We start from the raw sequence: 21,414 nt of genomic DNA, 5'->3' as shown, positions 1-21,414 counted from the left end.
AAGTGTTTCTTTACAGTTAATACTGGCTCCTCAAAAACAAGCTAAGAGTTTCCTGGGGTTCTGTTTGGACTTCAGCACAACAAAGGCATGTCACAACAAGAAATTCCTGCATCATATGCTTGGAAAGCCACATATCTCTGCCATGGCTGCTACAGCACATCATCAAGCCATCTCCACCATCAGCAAAGCTAAAAATGTACCCTGGGGTGGGCATTCTCCCTCACAAAAACAGAAGTGCTGAAGGATGAGGATGTTTTCCTGAGAAGCCCCTTCTCCTGGAGCAGCCTGAGAAGCAGCCCAGGCCGAGGCCAGGCAGGTGTTACCTTGCCATCCGTGTACTCCAGCCACTGCAAGCCCACGTTGGTGACAACCCTGGGTGTCCCATCATCCACAGGGAGGATTTCCACCTGGAAGCGCTGTGGCGCTGCGGTCACCACCTGACAACAGTTCAAGATAAAAGGGGGTGACTCTGGGAGGCAGAGCCTCCCCCAACACATCACCAGCTCAGCTCCCTTCAGCTCTGCTGCCATCGAGGTCCTGGGGTGAGTTTGCACACCCAGAGGGCAGGGAGGGGAAGGGGCAAAGGGAAGGAGCAAAGGGAAGGAGCAAAGGGATCACATAAAGGAGAGCACTCAGCCCTTGCCTGCAGCCACAGCAGCTCAGGCCCCTGCCCCGAGAAGAGGCAGCTCTCAAGGCCCCTTCCCACCCCCTGACCTTCCTTTGGCCCTCCTGCACCACGAAGAGGGCGTTGGTGCCGTCGGACACGGTGAAGGTGAAGCGGTCCCTGAGCGCGGCGCCGCCGCCGTGGTGGCTGTAGCTGACGAGGTTCTGGTAGATGTCAGCCATGGTGAAGGTGCTGGCCGGGAGGGGACGCTGCCCGCGGCCGCCGCGCTCCAGCAGCCCGTGCCGGGGCGGCTGCACCACCCGGAACGTGATGGACTCCACCTGTGCCCGCACAGGGAGGGGCAAGGCTGGCACACCACCTCAGGGCCAGCACGTTCCTGCTTCCCCCTGAGCCCCGCCCTGGCCTCATCCCTCTCCCAAGGCGGCTCCCGACAAAGCAAGGCACGTCCCACCCAACTCCTGGTTCAGCGGGTTGGAGACAGCTCCCACCCCGGGACAGCTCCAGGAACACAAGAGCGGCCCCCAGCCCTGCAGCCATGCTGGGCAATGTGTCCCTTGCCACTCTGCCAGGGCAGGAGCAGCAAAAACCTTTGGGGCAGGATTTTGGCTTAGGCAGCCGGATCTCTCGCTGCAGGGGAAGCAGCAGTGAGGAAGAGCCAGGGTCAGACAGCTCAGCCTCTGGCCAGACCCAGCAAGAAGAGGAAGTGCCATTCTCATCCATGCTAAGCATAAACTCAGTGTTTATGAGTCCTAAAACACAAGCCCATTTTCCCAACAGCCCAGATGTGCAGCAGAAGAGGGGAGGGAGGAGGCTGGGGGGGGTCCTGCCTTACCTCTGTGTCAGCATCTGTTGCTTTGAGCTCAAACTCAGTAATGGTTTTTCTCACCCCTTCCTGAACCGTCATCCCAAAGATTTGCACCACGGGTAAGGAGTCGTCCACGGGGTTTATGGTGATGTCAAAGGTCTGGCTCACCTGGGACAGGAGGAAAAACCTCTCTTGATGAACTCAGCCTTCCAAGAGTGCGACTTCATGGCAAGAGCACAGCAATCTTCAGGTTGGGTCACTTCATTTCAGCCTTGTCTGGTGAGTAAATCTGAGCTGCTAAGCCCAGATCACATGAACATGCCCTTCTTTATCCCTCCTCACTAATTAATTCTCCCTCTTTCTGTGATATTTATGGACATGCACTCTCCCTCCCTCTCTCAGTCTGTGTTGCCCCTCTCCCTCTACATGCAGCTCTTTCAGAAAGCAGCAAAGAGGCATTTCTCCAGGGTCTGACTGTGTGGCTCCCTGCTCCCTGCACAGGGCTTGCTCCCTGCCCTCAGGGATGTGGGGAATCCCACAACAGGAGGAGGAGGAGGAGGAACAGCCACCTCTGCCCAGGCTCCTTCTCAGGCAGAGGTCAGGCTGGGACTGACCTCGTTTGTCCCATCAGACACAGAGAAGGTGAAGGTGTCCCTGTGCTTTTCCATGTCACTGGTGTGGATGTACTGGATGCTGCCAGAGGCCAAGTCTGCCTGGCTGAAGGAACTAATTCTTGTCCCTGGGAAATGAACAACAGGGGGAAAATGTGCAACAGAAAGAGCAAGGCAAGGAAAAACTACAGGAAACAGGACATATTTAGCCATAAGCACTCAGTTTTGGCTGGTTCTGATCCAAGTCAGGCTGCCCCATGAATCTCAGTGGAGCCAGGGATTTAAGCTGGCACAGAGCCTCCTAAAATCTCCTTCTCCAAAAGAAGTCCAGGCTTCTTTTGACCTCATCCTGTTGGGAGTGGGCCTCCTGGGGCAGAGGGGGAGAGAAGCTGGGAGAAAAATGGCCCATGTAACACTTGGATTGTCACTGCTGGGCAGGACTAACCCAACCAAGGCATCGCTGAGGATGAGCTAAAGGCCTGCTGGCCTCACAGCAGTTTTCCAAAATGCCTTCCAAGTGTCTCTTCTCTCTGCCCCTCCTTGTACCCCCTGCATTTCGTACCAAGTCCCTTTTTCAGCACTGATTTATAGTGACATCTTTACAGGCCATTAGGTGTGACACAGCCACAGAAAGGTACCTGACAAGCATTTCAAAAAGCACTTGAGCTTTTTAAATCTCGTTGCTGTGTTCAACAGTTTTACTGCTGTTGTCAACAAACACCCTGACAAGAAGTTTGCCACCAATATATCACACTAAATGGCTGCTGACAGATGCTGGCCACACTACAAAAGACACCAGGATCTGATTTAAATAAATGAGCCAAAATGGAACATTCAGCTAATATTTCTTCAGAGCTCATCAGCTGTGAAGGTTTGGGTTCTCTTTTGAACACTTCAGTATTCTCTTCTTATGTTTAGGCTGTTTAAATAATGATTACAACTACTCCTCAGTCTGTGACTCTGTATCCTTATTAGTCCCTCACAGACATGAAAAAAAACAGAAATCAGAATCATCATCAGATTTTAAATAATAGGAGGAATAAAGTCCTTAATTGAAGTCTCCAAAGTACAAGATTTACTGGCTAGTTTGCAATTTAGGCAAAAACAGTGCATGTTTCTAATTTACTCTCAGCAGTGAGTTATTATAACTCATTCATTATTCCTGCCCTTTCAACACATTTTTGGTGAGAAGATGAGGCAAACCCCACACTCAAACTGAGCTGTACAGGGACTGTCTGCATCTTGAAAACACACAGCAGATATTTCCACTTTAATCTCATGTTAATGAGAAATCTAAAGCTAAGAAGAAATATAATCTTAGATGAGTACAATAAAATCAGAAGAGCGTATAATGTGACACCACAGATTTAGATTAATTCATCAGAGAGGGACAGCACACTCACACTGTCAGCAGGCATGCAAGGCAGCTCTGAAATTCAGATCACATGTGCAGGACAAGTCATCTGTTCACCAAGATGGGCTGTTTCCAAGGACTTCAAGGGATAGATTCTTTGGGGCACTGTGCTGTTCACAGCAAAGGCCAAAGGTTTTCCTGACATGTAGAAGCAGCAGTAGGGCCATAAACTCACATAAATCCTCAACTGGGATTATTGGGCTGCTCTGCCTCCACTCACCTTATTCCCCAACCCTCTGGGCTAATGGCCCTTTGGTTCCTAACAATTCTGTGAATTGTTCTGTGGATTGATTTCTAACAATTTCTGGGAATTCTGTGCTGCTGCCTCTGGGCACGTTTTTCCTGCAGTGAATGTTTAGGGCTCAAGAGGCTCCAGTGTTTTGCTGCTCCAAGGGCCCAGCACCTCCCTGCTCACCTGGGGAGGCCACGTGCTCCAGATGGCCCAGCTGTGGCTGCCGGGTCACCTTGTACTGCAGCTGGGAGGCCTCGCTGTCCTGGTCAGTGGCTGAGAGCTGGAGGGTTGTGATGGCCTTGGCTGAGTTCTCATCCAACACCAGCCCCTTGTTGGTGATGATGGAGGGGGGAAATCTGTCCTCTGGAAGGGTTAAACACAAAGCTGAGTTAGGAGACAGTCGCACTCCATCCCTCAGGTACTTGTGCTCAAGCAAAGACAGCACACGCACAAACATTTTGGTAATTCCAAAACAGGAACTTGGGGCCATCCCATTTATCAGGGATGGTAACATTATCATGTCCTAAAGACTATCTAAACAGCATGAAGGCATTAAGGGGAATTTTTCTACCTTTTCAGTGAGTTTGTCAGAAGCCAAAGACTGAACCCTTGCATCTGCAAAATCTCCCCGTGCCCCTCACTTCAAAGGCCTTGGAATTGACAGCTCATCAAAATCACAGCTCAAAAATTACATTTTGCCTTGCAGTACATGTGGGATGGGAATCTGTGGGCAGGCTCAAGCTCTGCAGCAAAGAAAACACAACTTCAGCAGAACTTTTTACCTATTACATGGATGTGGAAAACCTGGTCCATCAACTTGTTGCCATCTGCATCCATCACATCAAAGGTGAAGGGGAAGTTTCCGCCGGGATCCCCTTTGCCATGGCTGTACACCACGTGCCCTGGGGAGAGGGAGAGCAGAAAAGAGATGCTTTAGTACAGGCTGCAGCTTTTAATCCTTACTTTAGAAGCAGGCTGGCACCATCAGCTGAGGCACCTGGGGCTTGACAGGGCTCCTGGATTTGGGTTTCAACATTTTTTTTCTCTCTTTATTCTCTTTCTTCTGCTGAGAGAGAGACATTTTAACATATATTTAATGATACATGGTTCTGCTCTAACTTAACAACCTGAGCTTACTTCTTTCCCTCTCCCTTCCCTACTTCAGCTCATCACTCCCCTCTCATAAAGATGACAGAGTGATGGAATATCTGAAACTGGAAGGGACCCATAAAGATCATCAGGTCCAACTCCCTGCTCCTCACAGGACTACCTTAAACCAGGCTTGGTTGATATACTTGCTGTGACTACCTAAAATCCAGCACTCTCACCTTTGTTTATATCAGCCTGGGTGAAACTTCTGAGGGGTCCTTTGGCAGAGATCTGGACTGGGCTATCAGCTGTGGTCAGCTGCAGCTGGCCCCTGCTGGGGTCCCTTCTCAGGACAAATCTGATGGCCGTGTCCTCTGAATGTCCAGCTGCTGCTTTCAGGTGCTGAGCCGTGAGCCGAGCTGCAGAGCCTGCACCAGAGAGAGCAAAACCCACAATCAGCTTCAGAGGCAGCCTCAGGCAGCCCGGCCAAGCGACAGCAGCGCCCAGCAATGCCACTCTCACACCTGTCCCCATACCAGCTGGCAGCTGCAGGTCCCTGCTGACAGCCACCGTGGGTGGCAGCGTCCTGGGCAGCTCCATGGAGAACTCCAGCCTCCCTGCCTGCGTGTGGAGCCCGTCGCTGAGGGAGAAGCCGAAGCCGTCGGTGGGTGCGGCGGCCCCACTCCGGGTGTACACGATCAGCCGCTCCAGGACATCCTGGTAGGTGAAGGAGGAGCCCCGGGACAGCGGCTGGCCCTGCTCCGGCGCCTCCGCCGCGCTCTGCCTTCTACGCAGCTGGCCTGCCAAACCACACAGGGCTCAGCACAGCCCGCTGGGGACAGAGCCCGCCCTCACCTGGCACCCTGCCTGCCCTGGGCACTGCAGGGACAGGCACCTGCCAGCAGGGAATCCCCAGGGAAACAGCTGAACCACCCCTGTGCTCCCTGGCAAAGAGCAGGGACAGCCCGCCAAGAACAGGGCTCTCCTCAAGCATAGTCCTGGGTCCAGATTGTGCTTTTTCCCACATGCCAGGCTTCCCTTTTGCAGCAGGGGCTCTTACAGACACACGGACAGACAGACAGACTCCCTGTCTCTCAGCCCCAGCCTGTCAGGACGTACCATGCTCAGGGCTCTGGCTGACCACGATGACCAGCTCGCTGCTCTGCGTGTCCAAGTCCTGCAGGCTGAGGGAGGCGTTGGTCACGACCACGGCCGAGCTCTCCTGCACCCGGACAGGCTCCAGCACCATCCTGGGGGGTTCGTCATTCTGCCGCTGCACACAGCCAGGAAAAGGAACATGAGCACAGGGAAAGGCCCACCTGACTGAAACACAAGCTCCCAAATGACAGAACTGGAGCTGGCATCACCAGTCCCTCCAAACCTATCCAGCACCACGGCTGCTTCCAAGATGGAGGAGACACCAGAGCAGTAAGCCCTGGGGAAGAGGCTACAATGCACAACTGTCCCTGGGCATCATAGGTAAATTATGTGCCTGTGCTAGAGGAAGGAATCTCCCTTTAATTCCCCTTCCCACATACTAAAAAGGAAGGAGTAAAGCCTTGAAAAAGAGTTTGTGTGAAAGGAGAGGGCTCTGGCAGCTGGCATACCTGGATTGTGATGTTGATGCTCTGCACCTCTGACTGGCTGAAGCTATCACTCACATAGAAGCTGAAAGCGTCACTTGTGGGCTCAATGCTCTCATGGACGCTCTGGAAGTAGTAAATGCTCTTCTCCAGGACATCATGAAGAGAAAAGGACACACCTGTGCTCCCCACAGACTCACTCTGTGGGCCAAAGCTCTCTCCTGCAAACCAGAATATCGCTGGTGAAAAGATGCTCAAATGGCTGATAAACTGAACAGAGACCCAGCACATTGTGAAGGTTGCAGAGGAAGGGATGCTCCCTTCTACAGCTTGGCTTCCCACACCTAGTGGCCTTTGAGGGAGAAAACATCTGCTGTATTAGAGTGGGCCCTGGGGAAGCTGCAGTTTTTGTTGCAGCACAAGCCATCCCCTTCATGGGATATGACAGATGTCATCCTGTTAGGAGCCCAGAGGAGGAAAGAAGGGAGTGCCCAGCAGTTTTACCTGTCCTGGTGTTCTCGATGCAGCCATACACAGGCAGAGTGACCATGGTGACCCTCAGGTCCTCCTTGGCAGCAGTGTCATAGTCAGCAGTCAAGTGGTGATGAGCCAGCAGCGGGACTCTGCCCCCCTCATCCACCTGGGAAGCAACAGCAGACAACACAAATCCTTACTGAACAAGGCTGCCTCCCTGGGAGAGGCTTGCCCGGGCACTGGAGCACTGTCCCACCCTCCCCTGGGTCTGTTAATCAGGAATTCAGCAGGGAGGTGAGGTGAGGTGACGTGGGATGGGAAGAACAAAGCCCATCTGGCATCCAAGAGGAGCCTGGACAGGACAGGAAGGGAACTGTCAGTGTCATGGTGACCTCCTGGAAGGCAAGACCTGCAGTTCTTGTTGTGGAGAGCCTTTTGAAGGCAAGGGAGGGGGAATGCACAGCTGGAAAGGAGGGAGATGACTTCCAAAGGCCTTGATAAGGAGTGTGAAATGATCTGTGTCAGCCCAAAGCACCAGGTGTCCTCAGACTTGAAGAGTCTCTTACGCATACACTGGTGAAATTAGGGATGAAATATTGAGTAGGGCTAAATGTGACTTGTTCCACTGATATCAAGAAGACACCCTAGGGACAAGCAGCTCCTGAGTGGACAGATATAAACAGATGAGGTTTGGGGATGCAGATGGACTGTCAGCCTCCTCCAGCCTCCAAGTGCTTTGTCCACCTTTTGGGGGGCACAAGTAACACTACACTTTATTCAGTCACTTCCCCTCAGTCCAGAAAAACTGTTCAGCTGCTCCCATCTGAGCCACGGCTGTCCCTGCCCCCAGGCACTCAGAGCCATGGCTGTCCTTGTCCCCAGGCACTCAGAGCCACATCCCGGTCCCCAGGCACCCAGAGCCATGGCTGTCCCTGTCCCCAGGCACTCAGAGCCATGGCTGCCCCTGTCCCCAGGCACCCAGAGCCACGTCCCTGTCCCCAGGCACCCAGAGCCATGGCTGTCCCTGTGCCCAGGCACCCAGAGCCACATCCCTGTCCCCAGGCACTCAGAGCCATGTCCCTGTCCCCAGGCACTCAGAGCCATGGCTGTCCCTGTCCCCAGGCACCCAGAGCCACATCCCTGTCCCCAGGCACTCAGAGCCATGTCCCTGTCCCCAGGCACTCAGAGCCATGGCTGTCCCTGTCCCCAGGCACCCAGAGCCATGTCCCTGTGCCCAGGCACCCAGAGCCACATCCCTGTGCCCAGGCACTCACGGTGACGTGGTCAGCGAAGGCGATGAGCGCTGGGGCGGAGGTGATGGTGACGGTGAACATCTGTCTGTCCAGCCTGTTGTTGTCAGCATCCAGCACTGAGAAGTGGAAGACGTCAGTCACGGGCTGATTGCTGGTCTCAAACGTGGTGGAGTAGCTGAGGGATGAGCACATGGGGAGTCAGGGAGCCTCATTGACCCCCAGGCACATCCATCCCATCCTCTTGGAAGAGAGGTGGTGTCTCAGTTCCCAACCCTCCATCGCTTTCGTTCCCTGAATTCTTTGAAGTAGCCCAGAGATCCCTGGGGAAAAGCTCAGTGAGCTTTTAACTGGTATGGTTTGAGGGAGAACAGTGTTCTTTGCTACCTGATCCTCTGGCTGTTGATGTCTTCCATGGTGAAATTGTAAACCTTGGAAAGCTCTTCGTTGTGGGAGCCTGATGTCCTGAGGAGGGTTCCATAGGCTGGCAGAGATATCAGCTGGATTCTGATCTCTGAGTCAGGGGAGTTGTTGTCCTAAGCATGAAGAAACAAACCAAATGAAAACAGCGCAGAATTAGCCATTGCTGTGTCCCACTAAAAATGGAAGGAAGAATAAAAGTTTTATAGTTTTATACCTGCCTAGTTGGGTCATACCCACAGATGAATATTAAGTGAAACTCTACTGATGAGAGTCAGGAGGGTTGACATTTTCAAAGCATACCATGAAATGTATTTTCATTTTCTCTCAGCTCAGCAAGGCTTTCTCTATGTCCTTGTGTCACGTTAACACAGTATCCCAGACATAAGCCTGGTATTTTCATTTTCAAAGTACTTCACAATGAACTAAAAGCTGATTTTGTGTCTTTTCAACCACATTAGGTACAACCACACTGTGGTATCACAACTCAGATATCATCTTTCTTAGAAGAGTTTTGTTAGGTGATTGAAAAATAAGGCCCAGAGCAGAAATCAACACATCCTGAGCATATGGGTCAGAAGTGAAATCTTCTTTTCCCTATCTCTGCTCTTATTCAGATTAAACATGAGCATCTCCCTAGTCAGCCTTCCTCCTTAAGAGGAGGACAGGACAGATTCCAGACTTGTATTCAGACTATTCAGATCCCTTAAAAAAAAAAAAAAAAAAAAATTCCCAATAATCTCTCTAACAGCCAGCCTCTCTCAGCTCAGGTCAGATCTCTCCCGCCTTGCATCTGTACTGTGATCTCTCCTCCCTCAGGAGAGTGCTACATCATCTGCAAGGAGTACAGAGCTTTCTTGGGAATGTCACCAGCAGGATAACTCTTGCACAGCCCACAAGCCCTGGGACCAACTCAAGCCACCAAGCTCTGCAGCATCCTAGGCTTGTTTACTCCTTCCCCCTTCCGATCTGCCCAGAAAAAGGTGGGTGAGGAGGCTGAAGTTTTCAAGGGATTAACACTTGGCAAATCCACGTGCTTTACTAGCAAGACTGTTTGACAGAAAAATCTGGGATTAACTAGGTTCTCATGTTTAGCATGGCAGTTCACCTCTGGTACAGTCAAACGGGGATAACCTTAAATCCCTGTGGGATGAAAGAGTCTGTTATCCTCTCTTTGGCAGCAGCCAAAACTTGAGCTCTCTATCCAGAATCCATGCTGACAGCAGGGAGGTGTGTGGGGGATAAGGAAAGGGAGCCTGGCAGCATTCCCTGGGCTTAGGAGCAGATGCAAACCCACCGTGTAAGCCAGGTGCTGTCGGGACAGGGTCACAGAGCTTTTGCTGGCCACGGTGACAGCCAACAGGCAGCCCGGGGCCAGCTGGGGGCCGTGGGTGTCCAGCTGGGACACGTCCACCCTCAGCACTGTGGTGACTGTGGTGACACCGTCGGTGACAGAGATTTCCATGCTGTCCTCTGCAGCTGCCGAGCCGTCGTGCACGTACTGCAGAGCGTTCCGGGTGACGTCCTCGTAGGTGAAGGTGTCGCCTGCCCAGGGAGGAGACACGCGAGTCAGAAAGACCCTGCTCAGAGCAGGAATCCAACTCAAATGACCTTCATCAAGAACTAAACTGGCATTTCATCCCACCCTGCCAGGGCTGTGGGTTATGAGGATGTTCATTAAGGAGCTGGCAGGGAAGAGGAAAAGCTGTGACCTTCCCAGTGCCAGCGACTCCTCATGATTCTCAAGGAGAGCACCAACCCTCCTTTTCTTCCCAGCTGCTTCCTGAGCTCACAGCTAGGTAAGGCTTCCCTATGGATGCATCCTGATCTGCCAGGTGCATCTGTCTCCTCCTGCTCATATAAACCAGCCAGGCTGACCCCTCTCCTGCACTGAGGGGAACTCTTGCTCCACTCACCTGCTCTCATGAGCTCCTGCACATCTGCGCTGTACTTGAGCACGATGCCATGATGGGGAGGTTTCACCAGCTCAAAGAAAAGGCCCTCAGGAGCTGTATCCGTGTCACTTACAGCCAACTGGATCCCTGTGCCAGGGAAAGAGAGCATAGCTGATGTGAATGGAGCCAAAAAAACCCTGTAATTCAGTCAGTACAAGAAAAGTAAATAATTCTGGAGCTCCCCCAGCCTGAGAGCTACAAGTTCCATGGAAATAGTTTGTGCCCTGATGATGCTCAGGCTGTGTCAGGGAATTCTCTCCTAGACTAGCTCTCAAGTGACCCCTGGGCAAATGAAGGTGGGCCTCCTGGCAGAGAACTGAGCCCCAGCCCGTGCCCCATGCACCCCACTCACCGATGGTGGCTCTGCCCCCCTGGCTGACCTCCAGGAAGGGAGCTGCGATCTGGAAGACTGGAGGCTGCTGCTCAGCAGAGAGCAGGTGGATGACAAACACCATCTCCGGGCTCGTGTGGTCCCCACCAGACACTAGGCACAGACAGAAACCATGCCTGAGTGCAGGGACCCTTCACCTGGGAAATTCACCTGTCTGTACAAAAAACACCATTCCACATGGCTGACTCATCTCCCACCTTTATCTGTGAGCATACACACGCTTCACTCAGGCCAAGAGCATTTCTCTCTGCCCCTAACTCAGAACATGGACTTCTCCTCGCTAGTGGAAGCCAGAAAGCACATGGAAACAGAAGGATGTGTTAAACAAGCAAGCAGCTTATCTGTGGCAATTTAATTGCAGAAATGTCTCTATGCTGTATTAAAGAAAATGAGAGCGTAAAACTCCTTGTTCACACTGGGGGACAATGGGGATTAATCAGGCTTTTAGGACTGATTCCAGGCAATCACTGGAAAAAGATGTCTCTAGCAAGCTGCAGCTCAGCTCCTGTAAAGCACTGCTGGGAACCTGACAAATTAATATTCCCCAGGCACGTGCATTTCTAGAAATTCCTACTGAGTGCCCACAGGTGTGCCTGCAGCAGAGCAAAGGCCAAGGGGCAACAGGCAATGGGAAGGGCAAAAGAAGGATGAAAACTGCTGTGGCCAGGAAAGAAAAAGCGGCTGACATATGTCACAGACATCTTTTGTGAAAAATCCTTTCTTTAGGATTTTTCCTTCTGGGAAGCTGAGGCCCCAGAAGAAGAATGTAAACACTGGTTATCTGCTGCTGTGGAATGCAACAGGTGCACCTGTGATTGGCCCATGTTGGATGTGTACAATTAAGGCCAATCACAGGCCAAGCTCTCTCAGGGACAGAATCAGAGCTCCTTTGTTTATTCATTCCTATTCTATTCTTAGCATAGCAAGCTTCTGAGACTTTTCTCTCTATTCCTATTAGCATAGTCATAATGTAACATATATATCATAAAATAATAAATCCAGCCTTCTGATCATGGAATCAAGACTCTCATCTCTCTCTCACCCTGAAAGACCCTTGCAAGCCTGGCAACAGACATACCTGTGAACCGGAAGCTCACGGACTCCGGGAGACCTGGCGGGACAAACACAAGCACAGAGTGATGTGGTCAGGACGGGAAAGCACGCCTTGATGGGGACTCGGAGGATCTGGGGGTAATTTGAAGTGCTGATGTTGAACTGGGCAGAGCCTTTCCTCAGCAGGGAGGAGCAGCAGCAGTGCAGCTGTGCCAGCCCTGCAGGAGCACTGGGAGCTCACCTGCGAAGGAGAAGGCCGTCATCTCCCGGAGGTGAGGGGCGGCGGCCGGCGGGCGATAAGCAATCCTTCCGTGGTTGATGTCGGCCTGGCTGAAGAACCTGGCTGGGGACAGAGGCTTGTCCCTGTGCTCCACAATACCTGTGGGTGCAGAGACACCAGAATTACCAGGAGGGGTTAAGTACCTGATTCCACAGCTTCCTTTGCTTTTTCCCCTTTGGGTACTTCTTTGTACCGCTTCCAGAACAAGTCACACGGATGCAACTGCATGGAGGATGGGCTCTAAGGACAAGAGAAATGAAGCAATGATTCCTCACTGAGGCATTTCTTCACAGAACCTCTCACTCGAGAGGTGGGAAGCAGAAAGCCATGGGACACAACATTCAGTATTGTTCAGACAGCAGCAAAAACTGTCTGAACCCTGCAGCACATACCTAAAGAAGCTGGGTTAAGGAACAAGGTGTTTAAAAGCCAAGGAAAGAGGCCAAATGGATTAACAGGTGCCTCCACAGAGTGATGCTCTGAGGGAAGGAGGAGATGTGCTCAGAAAATGTGGCATGCAGCAGGTACACTTGCCTTGCCCAGGAAGGAGAGGCACAGTCACGTTGTACAGGATTTTCTCACTGGGAACCTCCGGGTCTACAAAGGAGAGGTGATGGGGCTCAATCACTGTCACACGGTCCTCCAGCACCTCAATAAACACATCAGACCATGAGCATCAAGGCCAGAGACAGAGGAAGATTCACCCAAAAATGCATTGAAAGAGAATTTGCTTTGCTCTAGTAAATATAAGACAGTCTTGAGATGTAAAGGCCCAGTTCTGAAACCTGACCCTGAGCCCCTGTCCCCTGCAGATGCACAACCTCCACACTCACAGGTGGCCAGGTTTCTCTTTTGGCCTACAGTAATTAAACAGAGAGAAAGGAAAACCTAGTTTGATCAAGAATCCCCTGGATGAACACTTAGTTCATTGTCTGTGTAGTTTTCTCATGTAGTCTGATGTGGCTGGACTTCATTCTCTTTCAAAAGAAAATGACTGAAAATTACTCAGCCCATTCAATTGGAATACAGAGGAACCAAAGCTCTCCTTTTTATTTTACACCTGACTAAAATTGCTCTCATCCTTCCATAACAAGATTATCATGAACCAAAGGCAGGCAGGGCCTTAAAGGAATTACAGTGCTACTTGAAGAGACTTAAATGCCCAAAACCAGTTAATTTCCACATGTTCATGAACCTTAATTCTGCAGAATTAACAAATTAAACTGCTCAGCTGGGTATGAAAAGCATCCAGCTCATTTCATAATCTTGAGCAAAAACAGGGAGAGAACAAGCTAAGTTAAGGATTTGGGCACTTAAATAACCTGCTTTGGAACATGAAAGGTTACCAACATGGGGGAATGAGGTTTACTTGACTGAAGAAAAACCAATATAGATGTTGTGTCTAGTTTAACAAAAGAGTCATCCAACTTCTCTGGACTTTTCCCAGCAGCAAGTCCAAGTCAAGACTAGAGGGATGGGAGGACTCACAGTATTGTGCTTTCCTCTCAGCTTTGGAAGTCTCATTCTGAAGGAGTCTGAAGATGAATGAACAGGACTCCATCACACTGGGGCAGGGAAGTGAGATTTTCTGACAGAAAGATTTAAGGTTATGTTTCTTCCTCGCTGCCTCCAAGGTCTATTTGTCTCTTCCAAAGGTGGGACTTGTAGGTGGTGAGGTAAAAGGTGTTTTATGGCCCTATTGAATTTTGTGGGGAGTAATTAGCTATAAAACCCAGTGCTGTGTGGCTCTGCCACACATCTCTCCCATCAATTCTGTCAATAATGACAACAACAAAAAGTCAGGAGCAGGAAGATGAATGGCTCCAAGTAGCAGTCTGACCATGTTTCATTATCACCCGGGAAAGGTCGCCACTATTTCAAACCTTGACAAGGCTGTTGTGCCATGGGCTTCCCACTAATCCCTCTCCCATTGCTTCCTGTGCCTTTCCTGGCCCCATGCCTGGCATGCAGGCCAGGAAAAGTAGAAGGGACAGCCACAGGTGGTGGGGACACACAGGGAAGGCTTGCACCACAGCCTGAAAGCCCACAAAACTGACTTGAAACTCTATGATCATCTTTCCAAACAACACAGCTGGGGAAGGAACCAGCTTAGAGAGACCATTCTCATTCAAATAGTCATTCCCAGAGCAGCAGGTAGGATCAAGTTTGCAGTGGAACTACTAGCAAACCCCACTCATTATGGTCTAAGCCACAGTTTTTCTCTCTTGCCATTCCTCCTGGCTTCTCAGGAAAGGGTAAGAATTACATAAAACATTGATGTTGCTTCTCTTTCCCCCTCTCCTTTCCAGTCCGTACATTCATTACTTTTAATACTGAGTTTTTCAGCTTTTCATGGATATTATCTGCATCCCCCAGCCCAGTTACTCTTCTAATCTGCTTTTTTCCCATTCCTACTCCAGCCATATGTGTGGTGCTGTCACTTACAGCCATGTGCAGAGAGGAGCCGAGGGAAAGCTGAGGGGCCTTGGGTGTCTGGGGCAGAACAGCAACGTTGAACACGTGGCTTTCCAGGCTGGCTTGTGGACTGGCAGAGCTGGACACCTGGGAAGAAAAGGCCACAGGAATGGATAAGTGAAGATCCTGAAGCCTTAATTTTTAGAAAATGCATAAAAATGTAAGCTCTGATGAAAGGAACAATGTCATTTTAGCCATTTGCTGCACCTGCTCTGTCCTAAAACCAATGAAATGTCCCAAGTCAAAGTTCAAGGCTTGGACTTGGACAGGGGTGCCATGGTGTCCTGATGTGACTAGGTATTCCCAGCTTCCCTTCTGAGCTCTCTGTGCAGTTATTGCTACTGAGATACTGAACCCAAACACTCAACTCATGCAAAATGCATAATCTCTAAGAGGAATGCAGCAATTAAGCCAAAGATTAGCTTGTTCAACACTGACGCTCACAAATTCCTTGTTATCACTTATGTTAATTACTTTCGAAATTACCTTAATTGCCTCTGCGGTGCTACAGTAATTGCTCCTGCCTTGTAAACCAGATGTAACAAACACTGTGTGCCAGTGTTCACGTAGGCTTACTGAGGGCAGGCTGTGAAACCCTCCCAGCAAACAGCAAGGGCCTGTCTGAGCAATTTTATGGCTCTTAAACCTCTGAGGAGTGGAGATTTATTTCAGTTTCCCAGCTGCTGGTGAGTATTTCTACCTTTTGGCCTGTACGCAAGACAGAGGACTCTGAAGCCAAAATGAAATTATTAGCTTAGAAACCAAGGGCTGTGTGACTCTGGGGCTCACCAATATTTAAAAAGTCACTTGGAATGTTTTTCACTCGGTGTCAATATTCTAGGTTGTATGAGAGGGCGCTGTGTCCTGACTCCACAGGACACGAGTGGAGTCACCTCAGAGAGCTGCCACGTGGTATTTCTAGGGAAAGGACGAGGAATACCTGGAACTGGAAGGAGTCACTCTCCACTTCAGCCCCCGAGTGCCTGTACCACACGATGCCGTCGCTGATGTCCTGCTGGGTGAAGGAGGTGGTGGGGGAGGCCGCTCTTCCATCGGGCAGGAGCTGCCAGGAGCCCGCCGGGCCGTCCGCCGCCATGGGCACCAGCAGCACCACTTCCCCTGAGAAAGGCAAGCAGGAGCTTGGGAGAACACAGGCAGCAAGCCAAGGAGCAGCCAAGGCAAATGCCCACCCACTCAGAGCTTTCTTCCACGCAGGGTCAAGTGACAGAAATGCCAGCAGGGCTCCCAGAAGCCATCAGCAGTCATTGAGACATCCCGGTGACATTGGGCAATCTTGTTAATTAATTCCATTAAACGGGTTGATAATTCTGCTGATTGATAATTAATCACACTGTTATGTGAATCATCCATCGTAAGCTCTCCCATTTCATTTCCTCAAACCACCCTTGAAAAGTTGGAGCAACAAAAAAAAGTGGTTCAGCAAGATGCAATATCACACTTCCATTCCATCATCAAACTCTGGGCTAAAATTCCTTTTTCAGTACCCTAATTACATTCCAGATATTATGGTTTTGCTTATGAGAGTTCCCCTAAAAACCTAAAAATCAAATTAGATATTTTCTATAGGTATGAATATCTTTCCCATTATTCACAGACTAAGTTAAGCAGATAAGGCCTCCTGGATTCAGGACCAATTTTCCACATTTCTCTCTTACTTTTTCCCTCCCTTTCTGCAAAACAGTATTTCAGATAAAATTTTGGGGATCATTGATTTCTGCTGCTTCTTTCTGCAGCTACAAACCTGCTTATATTACTGCAATTAATCACAGCAGCAAGAATTATGGTGATACAAATACAGGATTATAAATTTTAGTTAGGGTTAGGCAGCAGGAGACAAGCTCCTCAGGGAAAAACTCCTGTATTCCTGTAAATGCTTATTAAAAAATGGAAGACAGACCTTCATCTGCAGAAAGCAAAAGGGGGAATACAAATTAATTACTTCTCTTCTAAACTGCAAAACTCTCATTATCTCTGTTTCCATCAGGTGCTGGCAGCTGATGGAAACCAGCCTGTCCTCCCAGCAAAAGAAAATAAAAAAAACACATGGATGTTGCTAGAGGGATCCTCTAATTTTCCCAGGCAAATTATATGCAGTATCATTTCTTAGAAATGCAAAACATGTTATTTGAACACATGGATTTTGTGAAGAAAATAGTGATGCTGAGAAAGAAAGAAGCATTTTTCTTTTCTTTCCATACTTCAATTCCCTTCACATGACATGTCTTTTTCATCCCATGTTTCTCCATTTATGGCTCAGTCACAAATCCCAGAACTTTCCACAGCCTCCTTACCCTGTACCCAGAAGATCCTCCCTAAGCATGGGGTTTCTGGTGAAAGTCACTCCTCTGAGAGCTGAGCTCAGAGCCTCTCAGAAGGAATCTGGAGACAAGAATTATCTACAGATCCAAACAACACCAGAAATCCTGTTTCGGTCAGCAACCCCTTCCTCTGGGCCAAATTAAATCAAATGTCACAGAATGTAGGGAATTCTTCAAGGTAAATTTCTGCTCAGCAGTTTCCAGAGGCAGATACTGCTCTGTGCTTCTCAAGGCAGGCATTCACCATGGAGGATTATATTTTGGCACTAACATTCTGCTCTCTCAGGGCTGTAAACACGCCAGGATTCCACCACAACTGGAGGAACACAGATGATCAGGAAGGGCAAAAGTGCTTTGTTCCTCTGTACAGCCATTAGGAGTGGAAAAAGATGAGGTCAGCACACTCAGCCACCACACCATCTGAAGGAAACATTCCCCCAAACGTGCACATAACAGCCTGGAAGGGCTCTGCTGTGGGGCAGCAGGGCTGCAGGGCATTTACCATGTGTGGGCTGCCCCTCAGTGATGGTGTAGGTGATGTCAGAGTCCCTGGCACCGGGCAGCTCGGCATGCAGGACTGTCCTGGAGATCTGCAGCATTCCTCCCTGGGGCACCCACACCAGGGAATTGCTCACCAGCCGGGGGCTCCTGGCTCCCTGCAGGCAGGGGACAGCAGGGAAAGACTGATTACAACGTCAGCAATGGCACTTCCAAGGGAAGAGAGAGGATCAAGGAGAGTTCTGGAATTTCTTAGGCATTCTACCCTGGTTGTCTGCTTGAAGAATTCTTCTGCTGTATCCCTCAGACCCCATTCCCAGCCTGTAGAACTGACCTCATCCTCTAATTCCTAATTTCCTGCTGCTCACCCTAAATTCAAGTCTCCCTCCATATTTTTTTCTTTTACCAGCATGTTCATTCTCTCTGAGCATCTACCCAAGTCTTTAGTTACTTTGTGGGTTTCCTCACCTTCAAACTATTCCTGTGGCTTTTAAATTTTTTTTTCCAATATTAATTTAAACTTCCTGAAATGTGGATGTCAACACTGGATTGCAATTATAGTTTCACTACAGTTTCCATTTATTTCAGTAACATTACTCTGGCATTCAAGGATTATATCAGCTTTTTGGCTCTAATTTGCTTTGTTGGACAGGTCACCAAAATCCCTGTGACCTCTTCCATGCCATGGTTCCTTTGTATAAGCCCAGCTGCTGTAAATGTGACTTCTTTATGGATTTCTGCACATTCACCTTGAAACTGGCTGTGGCTGCAGTTCGCCTTGAACTGTGTGATCAGTCAAAATCCTGACTGCTCCATCTAAGGGATCACCTCCCTCCTCACTTGCTACTCCACATAATCAGCCCCCAAACTGATAAATGACTCACTGCTCTGTTCTTCTGGATCTGCCACAGAGACAGGAGAGAAAGCTAAAACGATGTTTGTGAAAAGGAACCACATTACAGGATGATTCCTGACCTCCTTTTTGGCATGTCTGCTGTGCACCCACTTATTTTGTACTGCACTTACACTGTGGGTTTGTTATAAACATGGAAACCTTCAGCTCTTAGGTCACTAAATAACTGAATGTTCCTTCACTGGCCACATCGAACCTGTCCAGCACGTTGTGATACCATTCCCACATGGCTTCGATGCTGCTTGTTAATAAGAACAGACTCATGAGACAGCTCTTTTTGCTTGGTAATCTATTTTAAAAATATTTTTTATATATAGAAGTGTTTTCATCTACCTGCTTCCAGGCAGGGCAAGGTCAGCTGCCTTGCAAATATCTTGGAGGCCTCCCTTAGCTGGATCTGTAGAGGTCCGGGGTACCCCTAAAATAAACATCTTTTGCCTTTTTTTTCTGTGTTCCCCCTGGCCTCTCAGAAAAGAAAGTCTTCCATGTCCCTTGGAACTGCAACTCTTCCAGCAAAGGGTCTGGATGGGAAAAGCAGCCATAAGCAACCAAAGGGACTGGGAAAAGCCCTAAAAGCTGCCCTGCTCTCACCTCTGTCACCACCCTCATTCCCCTCCGTAGCCAAGTGCTGCACAGAGAAATGTGGAATGATAAGGAGAGACAAGGGAGCACAAAACAGGTTAATAAAAGAAACCACTCTCAGTTATTCACCCTCACTGGCATTTACAGGAAGCTGCTAAATCAGCAGTGGGGAAAAGAAGGTGTTACAAAGAACACAGAGTGGTGTCCAAGCATTTCCACCGCCCTTGTGATCCTGTTCAGGCTCCTTAGGGCCATGGAAGCGGTCTGGGTGAAAACCACAGGCAGGGCTCCTCTTATTCCAGGAGTCTAATAGCAGCACCAGTCTTGAAAACAATCCCTTTTTCATCCCCAGGCTGCTGTGAGAGTCACAGCACTAATTAACATTAATTACTACCATGGCTTTAGGGGAACCTGCAGGGTCCAAATGGGATCAGGGCCTCCTTTTGCAGAGCTCCACCGCCACACGGAGCACTCACCAAGCTCCCTTAAATTGTCCTGCCCAAGCTGCTGTGAAAGACATCTCACACAGCAGAGAGGGCCAAAGGGGGGCAACGTCATCTTCTCCTAGCTCCTTCCAAGGTGGGGAACTCCAAGACAGTGTGTCAGATCTCTACATAAAAAACTGCAAACCATGACCTCTAATGACAGCTCTACTTGTTGCTACTCTTTCACATTAGGAAGGAATGAACAAATCTTCAGCTTTTTTCCTTCTGCTTTATTACAGTTTACTACCTTTTATCAAGTAACTATGGACTTTGAATCAGCAAAGCTGCACAACTGGAGCTGTGGCAAACCAAAAATTCAGGCAACCTCCAAAACCCACTCAACCCACTACCTCCTCCGGCTGGTTACTCAGGATTAGTGACACCTCAGGGTCAGAGTGGCCCTCCTCCAGACCCCCAGCGTGCCTGCCAGGGTTCATGTGCCAGCACATACCTCGGGAGCAATCCTGATGAGGAGCAGGATGTTCTGGAAGTGGTACCCGTCGCTCACTTGCAGCAGAGCCGCGTCCTGCTGGCTGTCGGAGCCGTCGTGGGCGTAGCGCAGCCGCCCTGCTGCCAGGTCACCCAGGGACAAGGTGGCAGGGTCCCCAGGGGCCCCGAGCAGCCTGCCGTGCCTTGGGGGCTCCAGGACCACCAGCACCACGTCCTGAGGGTTGTCACTGTCCCCCACGCCCAGCACCAGCTCCGATATGGTCCCAGTTTGCCCCCTGCCGACGAAGAGGGGCTCGTTCCTGAACACGAACGGTGCCTGGAACACAAAAGCAGCTCTGAGGTGTCTGCTGAGCCTGGGAGGCTGGATCATGATCAAAGGCTGGAATTATAAGTTTGGGGATAAGGACATCAGCTCACTTCATCCCTGGAAATCTCCTATTTCTTAGCAGCAGAGAATTGCTCTCCACACCTTTTCCCCCAGTGGGCAGATCTAAGAATATTTAGCATTTAAACCGAATTAGTCCCTTTAAAAGAAGATTCTCATGCCACATTTGGCTTAGGAGAGGCAAAAACTTGGGACATTTATATAGCAAGCATGTGACTCTAGGTGATCCTCATGAGCCTTTTGAGACGACAGCAAAACTGGGTGTCTTCATCATCAGTATTTATTTCATTCCCAACACTCCCCACTGCCTTACTCAACTTATACCAAAAACCTGCTAGAGGCCATATTTCTGCTGGTTTAAATTAGTTCTCCAGTTCTTTGTCATCAAGAAAAGTTTCAATCTGCAGTGTCTATTGATCCCAATAAACACCATTTGCCATGGGTAATGCACTGCCTCGGGAAGGAAGCGTTCCCACAGAGACAAAGGCAAAGCCCTGGGAACACCCACCAGGGAGCCACCTCACCTGTGCACGGCTTCCCAGGGTTATTAGGGATCAGCAGCCAGAATTCCTATCATTAAACCTCACTTATGTATTCTGGGGCAGTGACTGCAGCTCTTACTCAGGTGAACGTCCTACTGAGGCAAACAAGAGATTAGGCTGAGCCAAGATCTCAGCACCAGCCAGAATCAATATAAACACTGCGGGATCAAAACCCACAGTTTGTCTTATTCTAAAGGACAAACTAGAGCACTTCAGATTTCCAGAAGTTATGGGAATGGCTACTATGGAATATAAATTACCCATGGGGAGGGTGGAGGCTGAGCCAGGCTTGTAGGCAGGAAGGAGCCAGCACTAGAACAGTTCTGTCAAGTCATTTGGTGCCCCTCTTAGGATGTAAATGGGCCTTAAGAGTAGCAGATTCTCTTTTGCACTTTAGGGTCTCTATTTGTAAGGGTATGCCAAGTAGCCACAACTCCTGATAGAGCTTTCCACACTGGAAAAAGCTCAGTGTAAGCTGCAAACCCCCCCTGGAAACCTGGAACCTGTTCAGGTGCCTGTACCCTCCCTGGGGTGAAACCCACAGATTGTCCACAGACTTTAAA

At 49.7% G+C, this 21,414-nt stretch overlaps 1 protein-coding gene across 1 annotated transcript in view; it reads right to left on the bottom strand.

Moving 5' to 3' along the window:
• FRAS1 (Fraser extracellular matrix complex subunit 1) overlaps positions 1 to 21,414 on the bottom strand; it is a 105,746-nt gene that overhangs the window by 13,151 nt on the left and 71,181 nt on the right. Inside the window, exons 28-50 of the mRNA XM_063158094.1 lie at positions 19,926 to 20,240; positions 17,499 to 17,652; positions 15,598 to 15,776; positions 14,628 to 14,744; positions 12,717 to 12,831; positions 12,144 to 12,281; positions 11,928 to 11,960; positions 10,811 to 10,942; positions 10,420 to 10,545; positions 9,801 to 10,048; positions 8,471 to 8,619; positions 8,108 to 8,261; positions 6,864 to 6,999; positions 6,384 to 6,580; positions 5,896 to 6,049; positions 5,313 to 5,576; positions 5,016 to 5,204; positions 4,470 to 4,589; positions 3,871 to 4,050; positions 2,045 to 2,169; positions 1,458 to 1,598; positions 715 to 945; positions 324 to 437 (exon numbers count right to left, since the gene is read on the bottom strand). Coding sequence (XP_063014164.1) covers positions 324 to 437; positions 715 to 945; positions 1,458 to 1,598; positions 2,045 to 2,169; positions 3,871 to 4,050; positions 4,470 to 4,589; positions 5,016 to 5,204; positions 5,313 to 5,576; positions 5,896 to 6,049; positions 6,384 to 6,580; positions 6,864 to 6,999; positions 8,108 to 8,261; positions 8,471 to 8,619; positions 9,801 to 10,048; positions 10,420 to 10,545; positions 10,811 to 10,942; positions 11,928 to 11,960; positions 12,144 to 12,281; positions 12,717 to 12,831; positions 14,628 to 14,744; positions 15,598 to 15,776; positions 17,499 to 17,652; positions 19,926 to 20,240 — 3,711 coding nt within the window. The remainder of the gene's footprint in view (positions 1 to 323; positions 438 to 714; positions 946 to 1,457; positions 1,599 to 2,044; positions 2,170 to 3,870; positions 4,051 to 4,469; positions 4,590 to 5,015; positions 5,205 to 5,312; positions 5,577 to 5,895; positions 6,050 to 6,383; positions 6,581 to 6,863; positions 7,000 to 8,107; positions 8,262 to 8,470; positions 8,620 to 9,800; positions 10,049 to 10,419; positions 10,546 to 10,810; positions 10,943 to 11,927; positions 11,961 to 12,143; positions 12,282 to 12,716; positions 12,832 to 14,627; positions 14,745 to 15,597; positions 15,777 to 17,498; positions 17,653 to 19,925; positions 20,241 to 21,414) is intronic.

The sequence above is a fragment of the Melospiza melodia genome, chromosome 5 (assembly GCF_035770615.1).
Source record: "Melospiza melodia melodia isolate bMelMel2 chromosome 5, bMelMel2.pri, whole genome shotgun sequence".
Taxonomy (NCBI): Eukaryota; Metazoa; Chordata; class Aves; order Passeriformes; family Passerellidae; genus Melospiza; species Melospiza melodia.
Note: the sequence above shows the minus strand (reverse complement) of the source record. Positions and strands in the feature narration are given on the sequence as shown.